Here is a 15,008-nt window from a genome sequence, read left to right as displayed (position 1 = left end):
ACAGAGGTCCTTGTAGTACAGATTTGTCATGACATACACTTTATACACCTTGCTAACAACACTTCTAGTTTTCCTTTGGTTCCATATAGTGAAAGAGGAATATGATGATGATTTATTTAGTTTCAGTTAACCTCTTAATGATAGTGTTATTCAGACATCAGAAGTCTTGATCAAGGTGAGCCTCACTGTTGGAGTTACAGTGTTGTGAGGAAAGGATCATGAAAGCAATTCATAGATTACTTAACTTTAAAGGAAATGGTACATTTATGCCAGTTTGCATTTTCTATTGAGTCAGTTAAAGCAATTAATTTGTTGTGTTAGCCTCACTTAGGCATGCAGGTAAGGTGGTTCATAAAGGTTAAGAGGAAGTGCTAGGCAGCTGGCTGAAGACTGACAGCAACTAGTGATAACATACAGATATAGTAAGATGTCTCAGCCTCAGGAACTTCTAGGCAATGGTTCACACTTTTAAACCAAAGAGAGAGTAAGTTCCCACAAAGTTCTAGCATGCAGGGTGGGTTCCCTTGTTCAGGTGGATGTTTATTCATACCTACAGGATTGGCTATTTGAAAAATAGTATGATGGTATCCTAGCAACATATGAGATGATTACATTTGCCTGCAATGTGCTGTTATTGTGTTGAATATAGATTTTGTCTGTCTTTTTTTCCATACTTTAGATCAAAACCATTTGCACCACAGCGTGTTCAGCAGCAAGAATTGGGTGGACAGGGCACACTTGGAGTGGATGTCTTTGTTACACCAGATCGTCTTATTCTTCTTGACACACAACCAATGTTATCACCAGCAGCAGCAGATCGTTTGGCTGCACAGGATCCTACGAAACGACATGATTTCATCTCGGCTGAAGGTGCTGTTGAGACACAGTCATTGCAGCTTACGGCATTTCTAATGACTGTCTGCCATGTTGTAATTTTAGTTCAAGATTGGTTCTTTGATCCAACTGTGGTCAGGTTTGTGAAAATGTTTCTTATAGTGTTCTATCCATTTGTAAAGTCAAAAAGCTCATTTAATTCTTTGTTGTACTCTTTGTAGTATAACTTATTTTCTCAGATTTTCTGGATTTTGTATAAAAGTATAGAAATAAACTTTTGGTATAACACATAATAAACAAATGTATGATTTTGCCTCAATTCTAGGAGCATACTGAATACATTACTTCAAATTACACATATTCTTAGTTTAGCAAACTGCCACATCAAACCTCAATAAAGTCTGACAGTTCCTCCTTCATTTGTAGATCTAAGAATGTGGTTATAAACATGAAAGAGAAAAAGGTATACTATGTGTTTCTCTTTTTCTTGAGCGTGAACAGCATAGGTGCAAAGATTGAAGGAAGCAAGCTCCATTCAGCATATACACTGCAGCAAAGAAGCAAGTGTTGGGAATGGAGAAAATTTTGTCTTCCTTCAGCAGAGCATTCTCTATAATTACATTTTATTCTTTGAACTGATCATCTATGAAAGTTACTATAACAACATTCCTTCTCTGGAAAGAAGTTGTTGTTTGCACCTGCAATGGACAGAAGGCAGTCTCATCATACATTTCACCATAAGAAAATTGACACCAAAACACAGCATTCATAATGGCTATGGCTGTGGTTGAAATATGCTCACTATTTTTATATACTTGAATTTAGCATATTTCGTGACAGTACTCACTTTTCCGTGAAATGTTTATAAGATGATATTTGACTTTTCTGTGTTGGCTTCAGTCGTCTAGTGAAAGTATGATTCCACAATGCTGTTTCGTCGGCTGCAGAAATGACCTGGTTCAATGCGTTTGCCTCAGTTTTGGTGCTTCAAATACCATTTCTTCAAATGTGGTTCCTTCTTGATGTTTATATAAAAAAAATTAGTAACATAATTCATTTTTCCTGTTCACTAGCAAATTATTATGACGGCGACCTGCTCACTGTTCCACTGTCCCTCACACCGAGAGTTCACTGCCGACTGACTGTGGTCAAAGACGACTCCAGTGTCAAAGACATTTCACACGACACACAAACTTCTAGTTGTAACAAGTCTCTTTGATATTCTTCATCACATCTACTAATATTAATCAATATGCTGTCACTCTCAAACATATAAGCAAATTAGCATAAAATAAGGCAAATTACAATTCACAAAAAGAAAAAATATTCTGACAAAAATATAAAAAAACATTTACAACCTCCCTCATTAGATTTGGTATCGACAAATTCAGTAGAAAATAACGCATGTCCCAGATTACATGGTGTTGCACACAGTATTGTGTGACACACTATCAGTGGAGAAGAAACACTAGTGGACCCAAATCTTCAAACTTCAACCTTCCAGAACAAGGGCCTTTAGCACTGAAGGAAAGCTGAGCAGGTAGTATTAAGTTTAAGTGGACTTCTCTTTTGTGGTTGCAGGTGATGATACAGTCTCATATTCATTACATTAATGACCTACATTGAAAATTCACTGATCTGCAGAGTGTTTATTGCAAACAAAACAGTATATATAAGAATAGGCCACTACTCCCCACTTAGTAAAGGTCCTGAGTGGCAGATGCACAAGAATAAATCTTGCACGCACAAGCTCCCTTATCTGCACTTACAGTAATTTTCACATTGACATTCAGAACTTGGTGAAAGATCTGTCAAAATCTGTAGGAAGTGCTGATCATATATCAGGTCAGTGAATCAGTTTAGACCTTCCTTTCAATCTCATGTGGATCCCTCTGATATTTAAACTGAATACAGTAGATTAAAATCAGAAACGTTAAATACCAGGTTTAAAAATGTATTTATGTGTGAGGATACTTCTGTGCCAATGTTTCATCAGCAGACAGACTTGTGAATGATATTTATATAAATACCACATGTATTGAGAAATAATACTATCTTGTAGCTTCCAATATTTAATACATTGAAGAGCCAAAGAAACTGGTACACATGCCTAGTATCGTATAGGGTCCCCGTGAGCACACAGAGTGCTGCAACATGACATGGCAGGGACTCAACTAATGTCTGAAGTAGTGCTGGAGGGAACTGATACCGTGCATCCTACAGGGCTCTCCGTAAACCCATAAGAGTGTGGGGGGATGGAGATCTCTTCTGAACAGCACGTTGCAAGGCATCCCAGTTATGCCCAATAATGTTCATGTCTGGAGAGTTTGGTGGCCAGAAGAAGTGTTTAAACTTGGAAGAGTGTTCCTGGACCCACTCTGCAACAATTCTGAACATGTGGGGTGTCACATTATCTTGCTGGAATTACCCAAGCCTGTTGGAAAGCACAATGGACATGAATAGGTGCATGTGATCAGACAGGATGCGTAGTACATGTCACCTGTTAGAGTCGTATCTAGATGTATCAGGGGTCCCATATCGCTCCAACTGCACATGCTCCACACCATTGCAGAGCCTCCACCAGCTTGAACAGTCCCCTGCTGAAATGCAGATTCCATGGATTAAATAGGTTGTCTCCATACCTGTACACATCCATCTGCTCGATACAATTTGAAACGAGACGTGTCTGACCAGCCAATATATTTCCAGTCATCAACAGTCAAATGATGTTGACGGACCCAGGCAAGGCATAAAACTTTGTGTCATGCAGTTATCAATTGTACACTAGTGGGCCTTCGGCTCCGAAAGCCTATATTGGTGATATATTTTTGAATGGTTCGCATGCAAGCACTTGTTGATTGATGGCCCAGCATTGAAATCTGCAGCAATTTGTGGAAGGGTTTCACTTCTGTCATGTTGAACAATTCTCTTCAGTCATTTCTGGTCCCGTTCTTGCACTATCGTTTTCTGGCCGCAGCGATGTTGAAGATTTGATGTTTAACTGGATTCCTGATATTCACGGTACACTCGTGAAATGGTTGTACGGGAAAATCCCCACTTCATTGCTACCTTTGAGATGCTGTGTCCCATTGCTCATGCACTGACTAAATCTTGATAACCTGGCATTGTAGCAGCAGTAACGATCTAACAACTGTGCCAGACACTTGTTGTCTTACATAGACATTGCTGACTGCAGTGCCGTATTTTGCCTGTTTACATGTCTCTGTATTTGAATGCAGATGCTTGTACTAGTTTCTTTGGCACTTCAGTATATAAGAAGAGTAACACCTCCACACTTAAATGTCGGTGGGTCCCCAATGTTGAGGCTCACCAAGTTAGATTTGCACTAACAAGTCGTATAGTCTCCCTATGGCATATTTTCAACACCCTATGGCATTTTGACCCTAGCAGCCAGCATTCCAGTCATGGGAACTGCTTTCTTACTTGCCACAGCATAATCTCTATTGTTGCTTAGGAGAGTGACTAATTCATCTTAACCGTAGTGCTCACATACAGTGTTGAACGAACAAAATAAAAGGTTTTCAAAATAGGAGAAAACTTACATATCCCCTTTTTTCACAATTGATATTTTGGATATCAAAATTCCAATTTTGAAATTAGTATGGTCATTGAATTATGGTACATCGGGCAATGTATATATTTTTGTCATTTGTCTCTGTGCAGCAAACTTTGTTCCCCAAGCATCAAAGACAGTTTTAAATGAAATTTCAAAATAGGAGAAAACTTACATATCCCCTTTTTTCACAATTGATATTTTGGATATCAAAATTCCAATTTTGAAATTAGTATGGTCATTGAATTATGGTACATCGGGCAATGTATATATTTTTGTCATTTGTCTCTGTGCAGCAAACTTTGTTCCCCAAGCATCAAAAACAGTTTTAAATGAAATTCTCTGCTTGCTCCTTGAATTATGTTAATTAAGAAATGGATTTTCACCACAGATTTCCTTGAACATGAACTCTTCATTAATTTATTTTTTTGGTGCATTGCTACAAAATAACCAAAGCTTCCAAAATTACAAAAATACATAAATTTAAACTAACTACTTTTTCTTCAGATTATGATAAAATTCAATTGCTGTTTACCATGCTTTCACAATATTAATATCCATTACCATAATTTAGCATAATAAACATCTAATATAATGAGAATAACAAAGAATATCTAGTATTTCAAGTTCATCCATTAACACAATACCCTTTACCTAGATACCCTTTTATGCTTGCAGAACTAAGTGAGATGGTACAGTGGTTAGGACATAGGACTTGCATCAGAAAGGTTGATGGCTCCAATCTACATTCTACGATCTTGATTTAGGTTTTCAATTTAAGTTTTCTGTGATTTTCCCAAATCACTCCAGTCAAATTTTGAGATGCTTCTTTTAAGAAAATGCACCACCAGTTTTCTTCCTCATCCATGAAACAGTACAAGCTTGTGCTCTAATGACCTCATTATCATAGGACATTTAGCCTTAATCTTCCTTCATTCCTTTATACATGCAGACGAACATTACATTCACATTTTTCTGTGGCCAGGGTATTGCCTGAGAGTAATTCATATGAACCTACTATTATTACACATAAACACAAAATTATTAGCCACAGTGCCCTTGGTTTCAGTGGTTTTTATGCCACACACATAAAATTTCACATGGGAAGGAATTCCCCCTCTACCCACCCTGACACACACACACACACACACACACACACACACACAGAGTCATCTCGTCATGCGGCCTTGCCTTTTTCCATGTTTCTAGGCTATCATATTTGTCACATTTGTGTAACTACTAAATGGATCAATTGTGATGTGCACAGCTGATACAACATTTATACCTTTGTAAGAGCGGTCGTGGACTGTGCTGTTGTGGCAGTGTCTGCTGGTGTGCTTAAGGTCCACCTCTCATTCTTTTTGACTCTATGATGGATAGGTTTCATAACCAGTTACTTTTGCACAGTCTGATGATACCCCAAAAGTGTGATTCAAATTAAATAACTTTGCAATCCAGACAATCTTTCAATTTTAAATAATTCAAAATAGTTACTGTATCAGCTGACAAGAATGGAACGGAATTAATTTTACTTGTATATGGCCTTTATGTTTAACCTTTCCAGTGTGTCATTCCAAGATTTGGACTAAGCCTGAGGCCCATTATCACTAAGTATTTTCATAGGTTTGTGTACAGTGGATAAGTAATTTTCCTCATTTGACTAGTCCCAGTACTTTTCTGTAAGGGATAGACTCTCAAAAGATTCAAAAAGCTTCCATGATCACTGAAACACAACTAAAACCTTCTCTGGTTGTTGGTAGTGGCCCGAATAAAACTACAGCGGCCAACTCCCCATCCTCTTGAGGTATAAAACAATACACAACTTTGCTTGATCATTGCTAATTCAGTCTTGTTCCTGTTCGCTTTTGAGGTTTATTATAGTTTCTTTAATATACTCTCCATGCTCTCATTGTTTTATGTAGAGTAAAGGGATTTCGCTTGGTTCAGAACTCACCTAAACTCCCTTTCTCATTCTCATTAGTAGATGACGTACTGCATCTGCTACAATGTCTTCTTTGCCTGGTCTGTACTGTATATCAAACTGGTATTCTTGTAGCACTATATAGCCCACCTGATAAGCCTACCATGTATCAATTAGCAATTCTTTACGAGAGCTAAGGCTTTATGATATGTTACATGACTTTCCCACCCATCAGATAATATTGAAATATTTGGAAATCTCATACAATAGCTAATGCTTCCTTCTCAGTAACTATATACTTTCTCTCACATTTGGTCAACATTCTGCTCATGAAACTGATCATACTGCATTGTGTCCTCTCATACATCTCTATTAATTGGAATAGGTGGGTTCTGATCCCAAATTCTGAACTGTCAACTCATAGACAAAATTCTTGACTCAATTTAGAGTGAAACAATGTACTCCCCATAGACAGGGCTTCCTTAATTTTTTCAAATTCTTCTTATAATGTTCCATCCATATTCCCAAGTATTCTTTTTCATTAAATTAAGGAAAGTAGTTGCATTCAAAAATTGTTCATTTACGAATTTTCTACAAAATTACATAAACCTATTTGTTGATAATGGAAATCATCCTATTGCTTCCAGTTTCTCTTAACTTTGAGTAACACTGTTTCTGAAATTGTATGTTTATAGGAATTGGATCTCACTTTTTTCAAATTTGGACTTGGCCAGATTGACAGTAACATTTCCCTTTTGGTAAGCAGTCAGTACTGTGTCCATAATCCTGTTATGCTCTTGCAAATCACTGGAAGCAATTAAAATGTTTTCAACATAAACTGTGATTTTACCCAACAGCTCTTTCCCTAGTATAAAATCCTGCATCCTGATGAATGCTGACACCAAGATGTTTTTCCAATAGGCATTACCCCGAAATGGTAGCACTCGTATCCATAAACAAAAGCTATGCATTACCAGCAATTTTCTGGTAACCGAATTTGCCAATAACAAGTTGTTAGGTCAGGACTGGATAACATGCTAACTCCTTCAAAGTTTTGTCCTAACTTTTCAAGAGCTTCTGACCTGTCATTCTGAGGTTCCATTCATCTTATTTATGCCATTAGCATCTGATATTACCCTTACTGAGTCACCCTTTTGTTGCAAATGCTAACAGTGTGCAGTTTTGGCTTGTCAGTCTTTTGGTTATTTGCAAGTCCAGCATTTTTTGAGTTTTCTTTCCTTTGGCTAAAGGTTTTGGATAAAGTTTTAATTTAAAAGGTTGGTGCAGTTGAATTTGAAAGGGATATTTCCCATTAAGCTTGGATTATTTGAAAACACTTTCTAATAATTCAAAACCAAATTTTCTAATTCTCCTTTTTGTCTTTTATTAATTACTTTCATTTTGCTTACCTTAGACCTTATTTCATCACCCACTACTTCAGTTTCAATATTGTTATGACCACTCTTTCTTTTCTAATGAGGTACTTTCATTGTTATTGGCTTCCCATTGACAACATTCATGCCTCACCTTTAAATAGCATCTAACAAGTGCTTCTTCATGAAATATTTTTAATTAACAAATTTTATTTTTATATCCCCCCCTCCTCTCTGCCTCTGTCTCTGAACATTATATTCACCATTGAGTGTAGAAATTATTTATTTCGAAGCAAACTCTTTTGCTATACCACTTGAAAATGGTCCAAAGGCCAAAATTGCAGCTGTGAAATAAATAATTTCTTCAGTCATTGGCGAATACGATGCCCAGAAAGTTCTACATGAGTGTGAACTTTGAGTCGGAGAAGTTTACCTCATTTCTGGTACCACTTACTGTCATGGTCATGTTACCTCTTTCAAAATCTGTAATAGCCACGTGATTTACCAGCAGATCTATTCCTATGATAAGAACCTACACATGGATCTGATACCCCCATGGCAGAAACCTCCATCAATGTTTCCAAACTCATCACTTTGAATAACACTTGTCTCTTTATTATTTTACTCTTTCCTCCAACATTATGTATTTACCCACTATTTGAGTAGTTTCTTCCCTGAAAAATGCTGTTTTAGACATTACCTTAAGTACTACTCAACCAGTATTCTCTCTCTCTCTCTCTCTCTCTCTCTCTCTCTCTCTCCAGGAGTGGCAAGTATCGCCTCCTGACATTCCCCAAGACAGAGTGTCACCTTCCAACCGAGTGATAAAACGCCCTACCTTCCTCCTACCATCAATTCCTCTGGTAATAATCTGTTAAATTGTTTAATAAAAGTTCCTGTAATTTCCTTTTTGCAACAAAGTTGTGGAAAGTACACGCTCTAGTGGTTCCCATTGACAACATTCCAGTAGTATTATTACTTGCTATGACCATACTTCTTATTTTTGAATCTAATTTCTTCTCTATGTTTTCAGCAGTAATATCAGTGCCACTGTTAGCAAAATCACTGACCTCTTGCTGAATACCATTTACCTTCTCAAAAATCTCCTTTGTGTTACTATCAACAAAATTTTGAAGTAAATCTATTTTGACAAATAGCTGTGTGTATCTAATTATTAATTTCAGAGACTGTCTTTTCACATTTCTCTGTCTCCTCACTGAAAGTAGGTTTTAAAGAATTTCTAAATTTCTTTTATCTGTACTAAGTTTAATTAGAAAGACATCACTGCACTTCTTTTATTGGATAACTCATTAGTAACTATTTTTGTTCCTCCATGAAGCCATTAAATCCTTTCCTTTAATGCTCTAAATTCTTTGATAGTTTTCTTAATAAGCTCTTCAATTATGTTATGTATTTTACTGTTAGTATTCCCTTGAAGATTTTTCCCCTGTGAGAACTGCTGCCATTTTGTTCAGTTTGCTGCTCGTATCCTGAGAAACTGTGTCATTATTCTCTTTGATATCCCTTCTTATTTCATCAGATTTGCTGTTAAGTGTCCCTAAAAGATCTTCCAATTTATTGTTAGTCTTCCTGGTAGATGATTCTATTTTGTCAATTTTTCACTCATAAGAGCTTGTAACATTTCCTGCGAGTTACTGTTTATGCCTTCTTTTTTTGTTAGTTTCCTTTCCATCACTCACTAGCTGAGTACATGCTTCAGCAATGTTTTCTGTAGAGTCTACGGTTTCTTCTGCCATCCTGTTCCTCAGTTTACTCTAAATCACTCATCCTGTGTCCTTTGCCTCTTAGATCTTCCGAGTAAGAGCATATGCCACAGTATCTAATTCTAATAATTTAATCCCCTCTTGTGATTAATATGATCCTTGACTCACTTTCAGTAAGTTTTTGCACCTTCTGGGTGGAGTAGCTGGTTCAGGATGTGTCAGCACCATGCCTGCATGCCGGCTCTCTGCATTATGTGCCTCATGTGCACCCCCATGCGACTCTATCAGTGACTTTGAACTACTTTTCGTGATGTCTCTACAAAATGTGATTCTTACCTCTGGGTGCATGACTGGCTTCACCACATCTGCTGCTGCTGTCTGTCTTCTTCTTCATGTTGCCTTCATGATGATTGTTCATGATATTTCATCCACAAAATGTTCATAACCCTTGCACATGAACTTAAATTTTTTGCAACATGAACGTACTATATTCCGTGACACATGCCATTATTTTTTTGTGTTGCTGTCTGCAAGCCATCTATTACATTCACTTTTAATTCAAAGTTCACTACTTGTGGAGTCCTAACTTTCCAATGTATTGTGACACTTTTCGAATTTCTTATCTTCAGCATAAGTATTTTAAAAACGCATCCCATATCTTAAAGATAGATGTTTTGAAAATTATTCCTGAAGTCAGTGCTGTGTTGCAGGATCCCCCAATCATGCTAAACCTCTGTAAATAATTCTCAGTTTAACTACATGTCTGTAGGAGGTGACAGAGACAACGTACAGTGGAACTGGTCAATGTTATTCACCTGGAACCAGAAGTTTTAAGGCTAATCTTCCCTGAGTTACCTTGCAACCTACATCCTTCTGAATCTGCTTAGTGTATTCATCTCTTGGTCTCCCTCTATGATTTTTACCCTCCACGCTGCCCTCCAATGCTAAATTTGTGATACCTTGATGCCTCAGAACATGTCCTACCAACCGGTCCCTTCTTCTTGTCAAGTTGTGCCACAAACTCCTCTTCTCCGCAATTCTATTCAATACCTCCTCATTAGTTATGTTTACTTTAAATAATATTCCGGAATGCCTTTTTGCTGCATTTAGTAACAAACACTGTAAAGATATCACAAAATGACACAGTTTGTTACAGTTAATCTCAAAGATAACGGAAAATTGGGGGATGTCTCTTACCCCCCCCCCCCCCCTCCCCCTCCCCACTGGAGAGACAGATATCAGATCTCCTATTGCTGACTTAAATGCCTGGTTTGCAATAGAAAGCTCTAGTAAACTTTGCATAACTTAGGAATTATTTGTACATTGTTGGTAGAATATTAAATATTATTTGCTTCTTAATATAGTTGACTGCATAATAAAAATATAGAAGCAAAGCTTTAATCACTTTAGGACTGCACGTAACAATTATTATGTCAGTATTGGTTTCCAAAATATTGAACATACAGGGTGACAATTATTGAACTTTATGAAATAAAAAACTGCATGGTTGACCATGAGGAATGATGGGAATTATTATGTGCTTGCGTATGGTTTGGTTTAGCAATTAAGCCCGCTTTCATTTGGGTGGGTTAGTCAACAGCAAAATTGGCGTGTTTGGGGGCTGAGAATTCGCATTTCACAATCAAGAAGTCTCTCACTCTCAACGGGTGGCTGTGTGGTGTGAAGTGTCCAGTCATGGAATAATCAGTGTGATATTCCTTGATGGCATGGTGACTACCAAACAGTACATGAAGGTTTTGGTAGATGATTTCAGCCCCATTATCCAAAGTGACCTTGATTTCAACAAGATGCGGTTCATGCAAGATGGAGGTCAACTCCATCAAAGCAGAAAATTGTTTGATGTCCTGGGGGAGCACTTCTGGGACCGCATTCTGGCTCTGGGGCACTCAGAGGCCACTGGCATGGGCCTTGATTGACTGTCTATTCTCCGGATCTGAACACATGTCTCCATGTTGTGGGGCTATATTAAAGACAAGGTGCACTTCAATAACCCCAAAACCACTGCTGAGCTGTAAACAGCCATTCAGGAGGTCATTGACAGCATTGATGTTCTGACGCTTCAGCAGGTCATGCAGAATTTCGCTCTTTGTCTGCACCAATTGCTGCCAATGATGGCAGGCATATCGAACATGTCATAATCTAAATCTGAATATGTATAGTGATGTTTACATGTTGAATAGCATGTGCACACCGTAGTTTGTAACTAATTTACATTTTTTCATGTGGTTCAATAATTGTCACTCTGTAAGAAAGGTAGCAGCACCACACATAAGTCTCGATGGCTCCCCAACATTTAAACTTACCAAGTTATATTCACCATCATGACTCGCATAGTCTTTCCATACCACTGGCATACTTTCAGCACCATATGGTATTGCCAGCCTAGCAACCATCGTTCCAGTTGCGCGTACTGCTTTCTTGTTCACCACAATAGCAATCTATATTGCTGCCTAAGAGCATTAATCTTAATCTTGGTGCTCAAATACGATATTATATTGAGTTTGTGCATAAGTTCATAGTTTTTTTTTTTCTATAAGTTTAATACACATGACAGAGACGTTAGTCATGAATAATATATTCTCTTTCACTGTTTACAACACTGAGGTAACTTTTTGATTCTGTGACTGTAGAAATCACATGGTTCTGAGACAAGAACTCATCAAGTCATGTTTGGGGAGCATTTTCATCTGGAAAGGAAGTTCCTTGAAGATTGTCTGATAGAATGTGGAAAAGGTGAAAATCATGGAGCCTAAGATCGGGTGAATAAAGTGAGTATGGAATGACTTCCCAACCAAACTCCTGTATAGTGGTTTTCATTGGTCTAGCCAAATTCAGACAGGTGTTATCATGGAGTAGCATCTCTTCATGCAGTCTTCCTACTCATTGTTCTTGGATTGCGTCTTTAAGATGTCTCAGTTATTGACAATAAATGTCAGCAGTGATGGTTACTTCTTGGGGAAACATTTCATAGCACAACGCACCATTGCTGTTTCACCAGATACATAACATTATCTTTTTTGGATGTTCACAGGTCATTGTGCGGGTAGTTGCTGCTTTGTTTGGGCTCAACCATTCTTTCTTTTCCATATGTTAGCATAAATACACCATTTCTAGTCACCAGTAATGATACAAGATAGGAATGGTCGGTATTGTCCACAAGCCAGCTAATAATGCACAAGCAGAGGTGCACATATGACCACCCACAGATTTTTGTGATTTTGGCTTAGAGCATGCGCCACCCATGCACCCAATTTTTGAGCCATTCTCATTGCATGCAGATGACACACAATGGTGGATTAATCACATTTGTCAGTTCTCAAGTACAATGATGTGGATAGTTGTGGATTAATGTGTTTAAATGATCTTCATCAAACTGTGAAGGTCTTCTGAACATCGAGCCGCTAATGTCAAAATGCTCCTCCTCAAAATGAGTAAACCATTTCCTTGTCATGCTCTCTGTCCAGTAACATTATCCTTATACACAGCACAAATGTTTCTGGCTGTCTCTGCTGCTGTCACTCCTCTATTGAACTCAAACAGAAAAATATGTAGAAATATTGTGATTTCTCTATTTGGCTCTCCATTTTCTAGCACCCATAGCTCCACTCACTATCTCCAGGTGACAAAATGACAATATGTAAACCCAAATAGCAACAGTGAACTACAATTGATAAATAAATTCATAGCAGCCAGAATACCAACATGCAAAACTAAAAACAGAGTGAAGTTATGCACCAATCTCATACTAACAGAATAAATGATGTTCTGATTAAGACGAACCTTACTCAATGTGACTGAAAAAGAACTCAGGTCAATCATGCTTACAAAAAAGGTAAAAACTAGATACACAGGATTACAGAGCAACAGCTCTGATATCAAAGTGTTTGCTGCTCCTAGCACATATTCTAAGCACAAACATCATGAGGTTCCTGGAGAAAACCAGACTTCTCTCAAAGAATCAGCACAGATTTAACAAAAGCCCCTTGCGTGAAACTAAATCTACATCCACAGCTTTTGAAAGTCTCTTCGGGTTTACTGCCGGATCCTAAAATTAACTCGATCCAATACTCAGTGATCCAACTGTTCATCGTCTTCAGGATAGTGCTGCTGCTGCTGCTGCTGTGGGGTCCCACTGAGAACTGATCGGTTCTCAGTGGCACTCAGAAGCGGCAGCAGCAGCGTTGTCCTGAAGATGATGAACAGTTGGATTGGCAAAAAATTTTGAATCGATTTGATTTTAGGACCCAGCAGCAAACCCAAATCCTCTGAGACTTTCAAGACTTATTATGCTGGGAAAGGCTAAGAAGTCATACATTTACAGCTACGTCTGTTCTCTGCAAAACACTGTGAAGTGCATGGCAGAGATTACATCCCACTGTAGCAATTAGTACAGCTTTTTCCAATTCCATTCTCATATGGAGTGCAGGAAGAATAGCTGTATCCATATATGCTGGAATTAGTCTGATCTTGTCCTCACAACCCCTACCGGAGCGAAAGTATACATATATTTTCAAGAATCTGCCAATTCAGTTTCCTCAGCATCTCTGTGACACTCTCCCATGGGTGAAAGAAATCTATGACAATTTCTGCAGCCCTTTGTATATATTCAGTATCCCCTGCTGGTCCTATTTGGTATGGGTCCTACGTACTTGAGTGGTATTCTAGGATGGGTTGCACAAGTGATTTGTAAGCAATCTCATCTGTAGACTGTTTGCATTTCCGTAGTATTCTGCCAATAAACCGAAGTGTGGCACCTGCTATGCCTGTGACTGAACCTATGTTACTGTTCCGTTTTGCATTCTAGAAAGTGTTACACCCAGCTATCTGTATGAGTTGACCAGTTGCAGCAGTGACTCATTCATATTATAGTCATAGAATACTATGTTTTTCATTTTGTGAAGTGGACAGTTTTGCATTTCTGAACCTTTAAAGCAAGCTTCCAATCTTTGCACCAGTTTGAAATCTTATCAAGATCTGACTGAATATTTATGCACCTTCTTTCAGATAGTACTTTGCTGTAGGGAACTGATCATCTTTGAAAAGTCTGAGCTGTTATTGCCATGGAGGAGCTCATTTGTTCCAGATTCCTCATTATGTTTGAGCACAGAATATGTTCTAAGATGTCACAGTAAACAGATGTCAAGGATGTGGGATGGTAGTTTTGTGGGTCGTTTCTGTTACCTTTCTAGCAAATGGGTGTGACCTGTATTTTTTTCCAACTACAGGACACAGTTTTTTGTTCAAGGCATCTGCAACAGATTTGTAGTGCCATCATAATTTTTTGGGCATTGCTGTGGAAAATGGCAGCTCAGACACAATAATTGAAGAAGCCATAAGCAGCCAGCTGACACCATAGTGTTGACATGCTGGCTGCAGAATTGAGGCTGTTTGTGCATTGCAAGGCTTACCAGCCTGAGCACTGAAATCCTGTCGATGCAGAGGAGAGTCTCTTGAAGGATGGGTCAAGCAGTTTTTACTCTGTCAAACCACAGATTTGTAATTCGTTCGTGGCTGGAAGCTGTACATTGACATGACCAGTATAAATTAGCTTCAATCCTCAC

The 15,008-nt window shown here is 38.2% G+C and overlaps 1 protein-coding gene across 4 annotated transcripts in view; it reads left to right on the top strand.

Moving 5' to 3' along the window:
• Positions 1-15,008, top strand: part of LOC124787729 (nonsense-mediated mRNA decay factor SMG9) — a 109,379-nt gene that overhangs the window by 51,130 nt on the left and 43,241 nt on the right. For all 4 annotated transcript variants that reach the window (XM_047254590.1, XM_047254581.1, XM_047254599.1 and 1 more), the window contains exon 5: positions 680-973. In XM_047254590.1, the coding sequence (XP_047110546.1) occupies positions 680-973 (294 nt within the window). The remainder of the gene's footprint in view (positions 1-679; positions 974-15,008) is intronic.

Source organism: Schistocerca piceifrons, chromosome 1, assembly GCF_021461385.2.
Source record: "Schistocerca piceifrons isolate TAMUIC-IGC-003096 chromosome 1, iqSchPice1.1, whole genome shotgun sequence".
Lineage (NCBI taxonomy): Eukaryota > Metazoa > Arthropoda > Insecta > Orthoptera > Acrididae > Schistocerca > Schistocerca piceifrons.
Note: the sequence above shows the minus strand (reverse complement) of the source record. Positions and strands in the feature narration are given on the sequence as shown.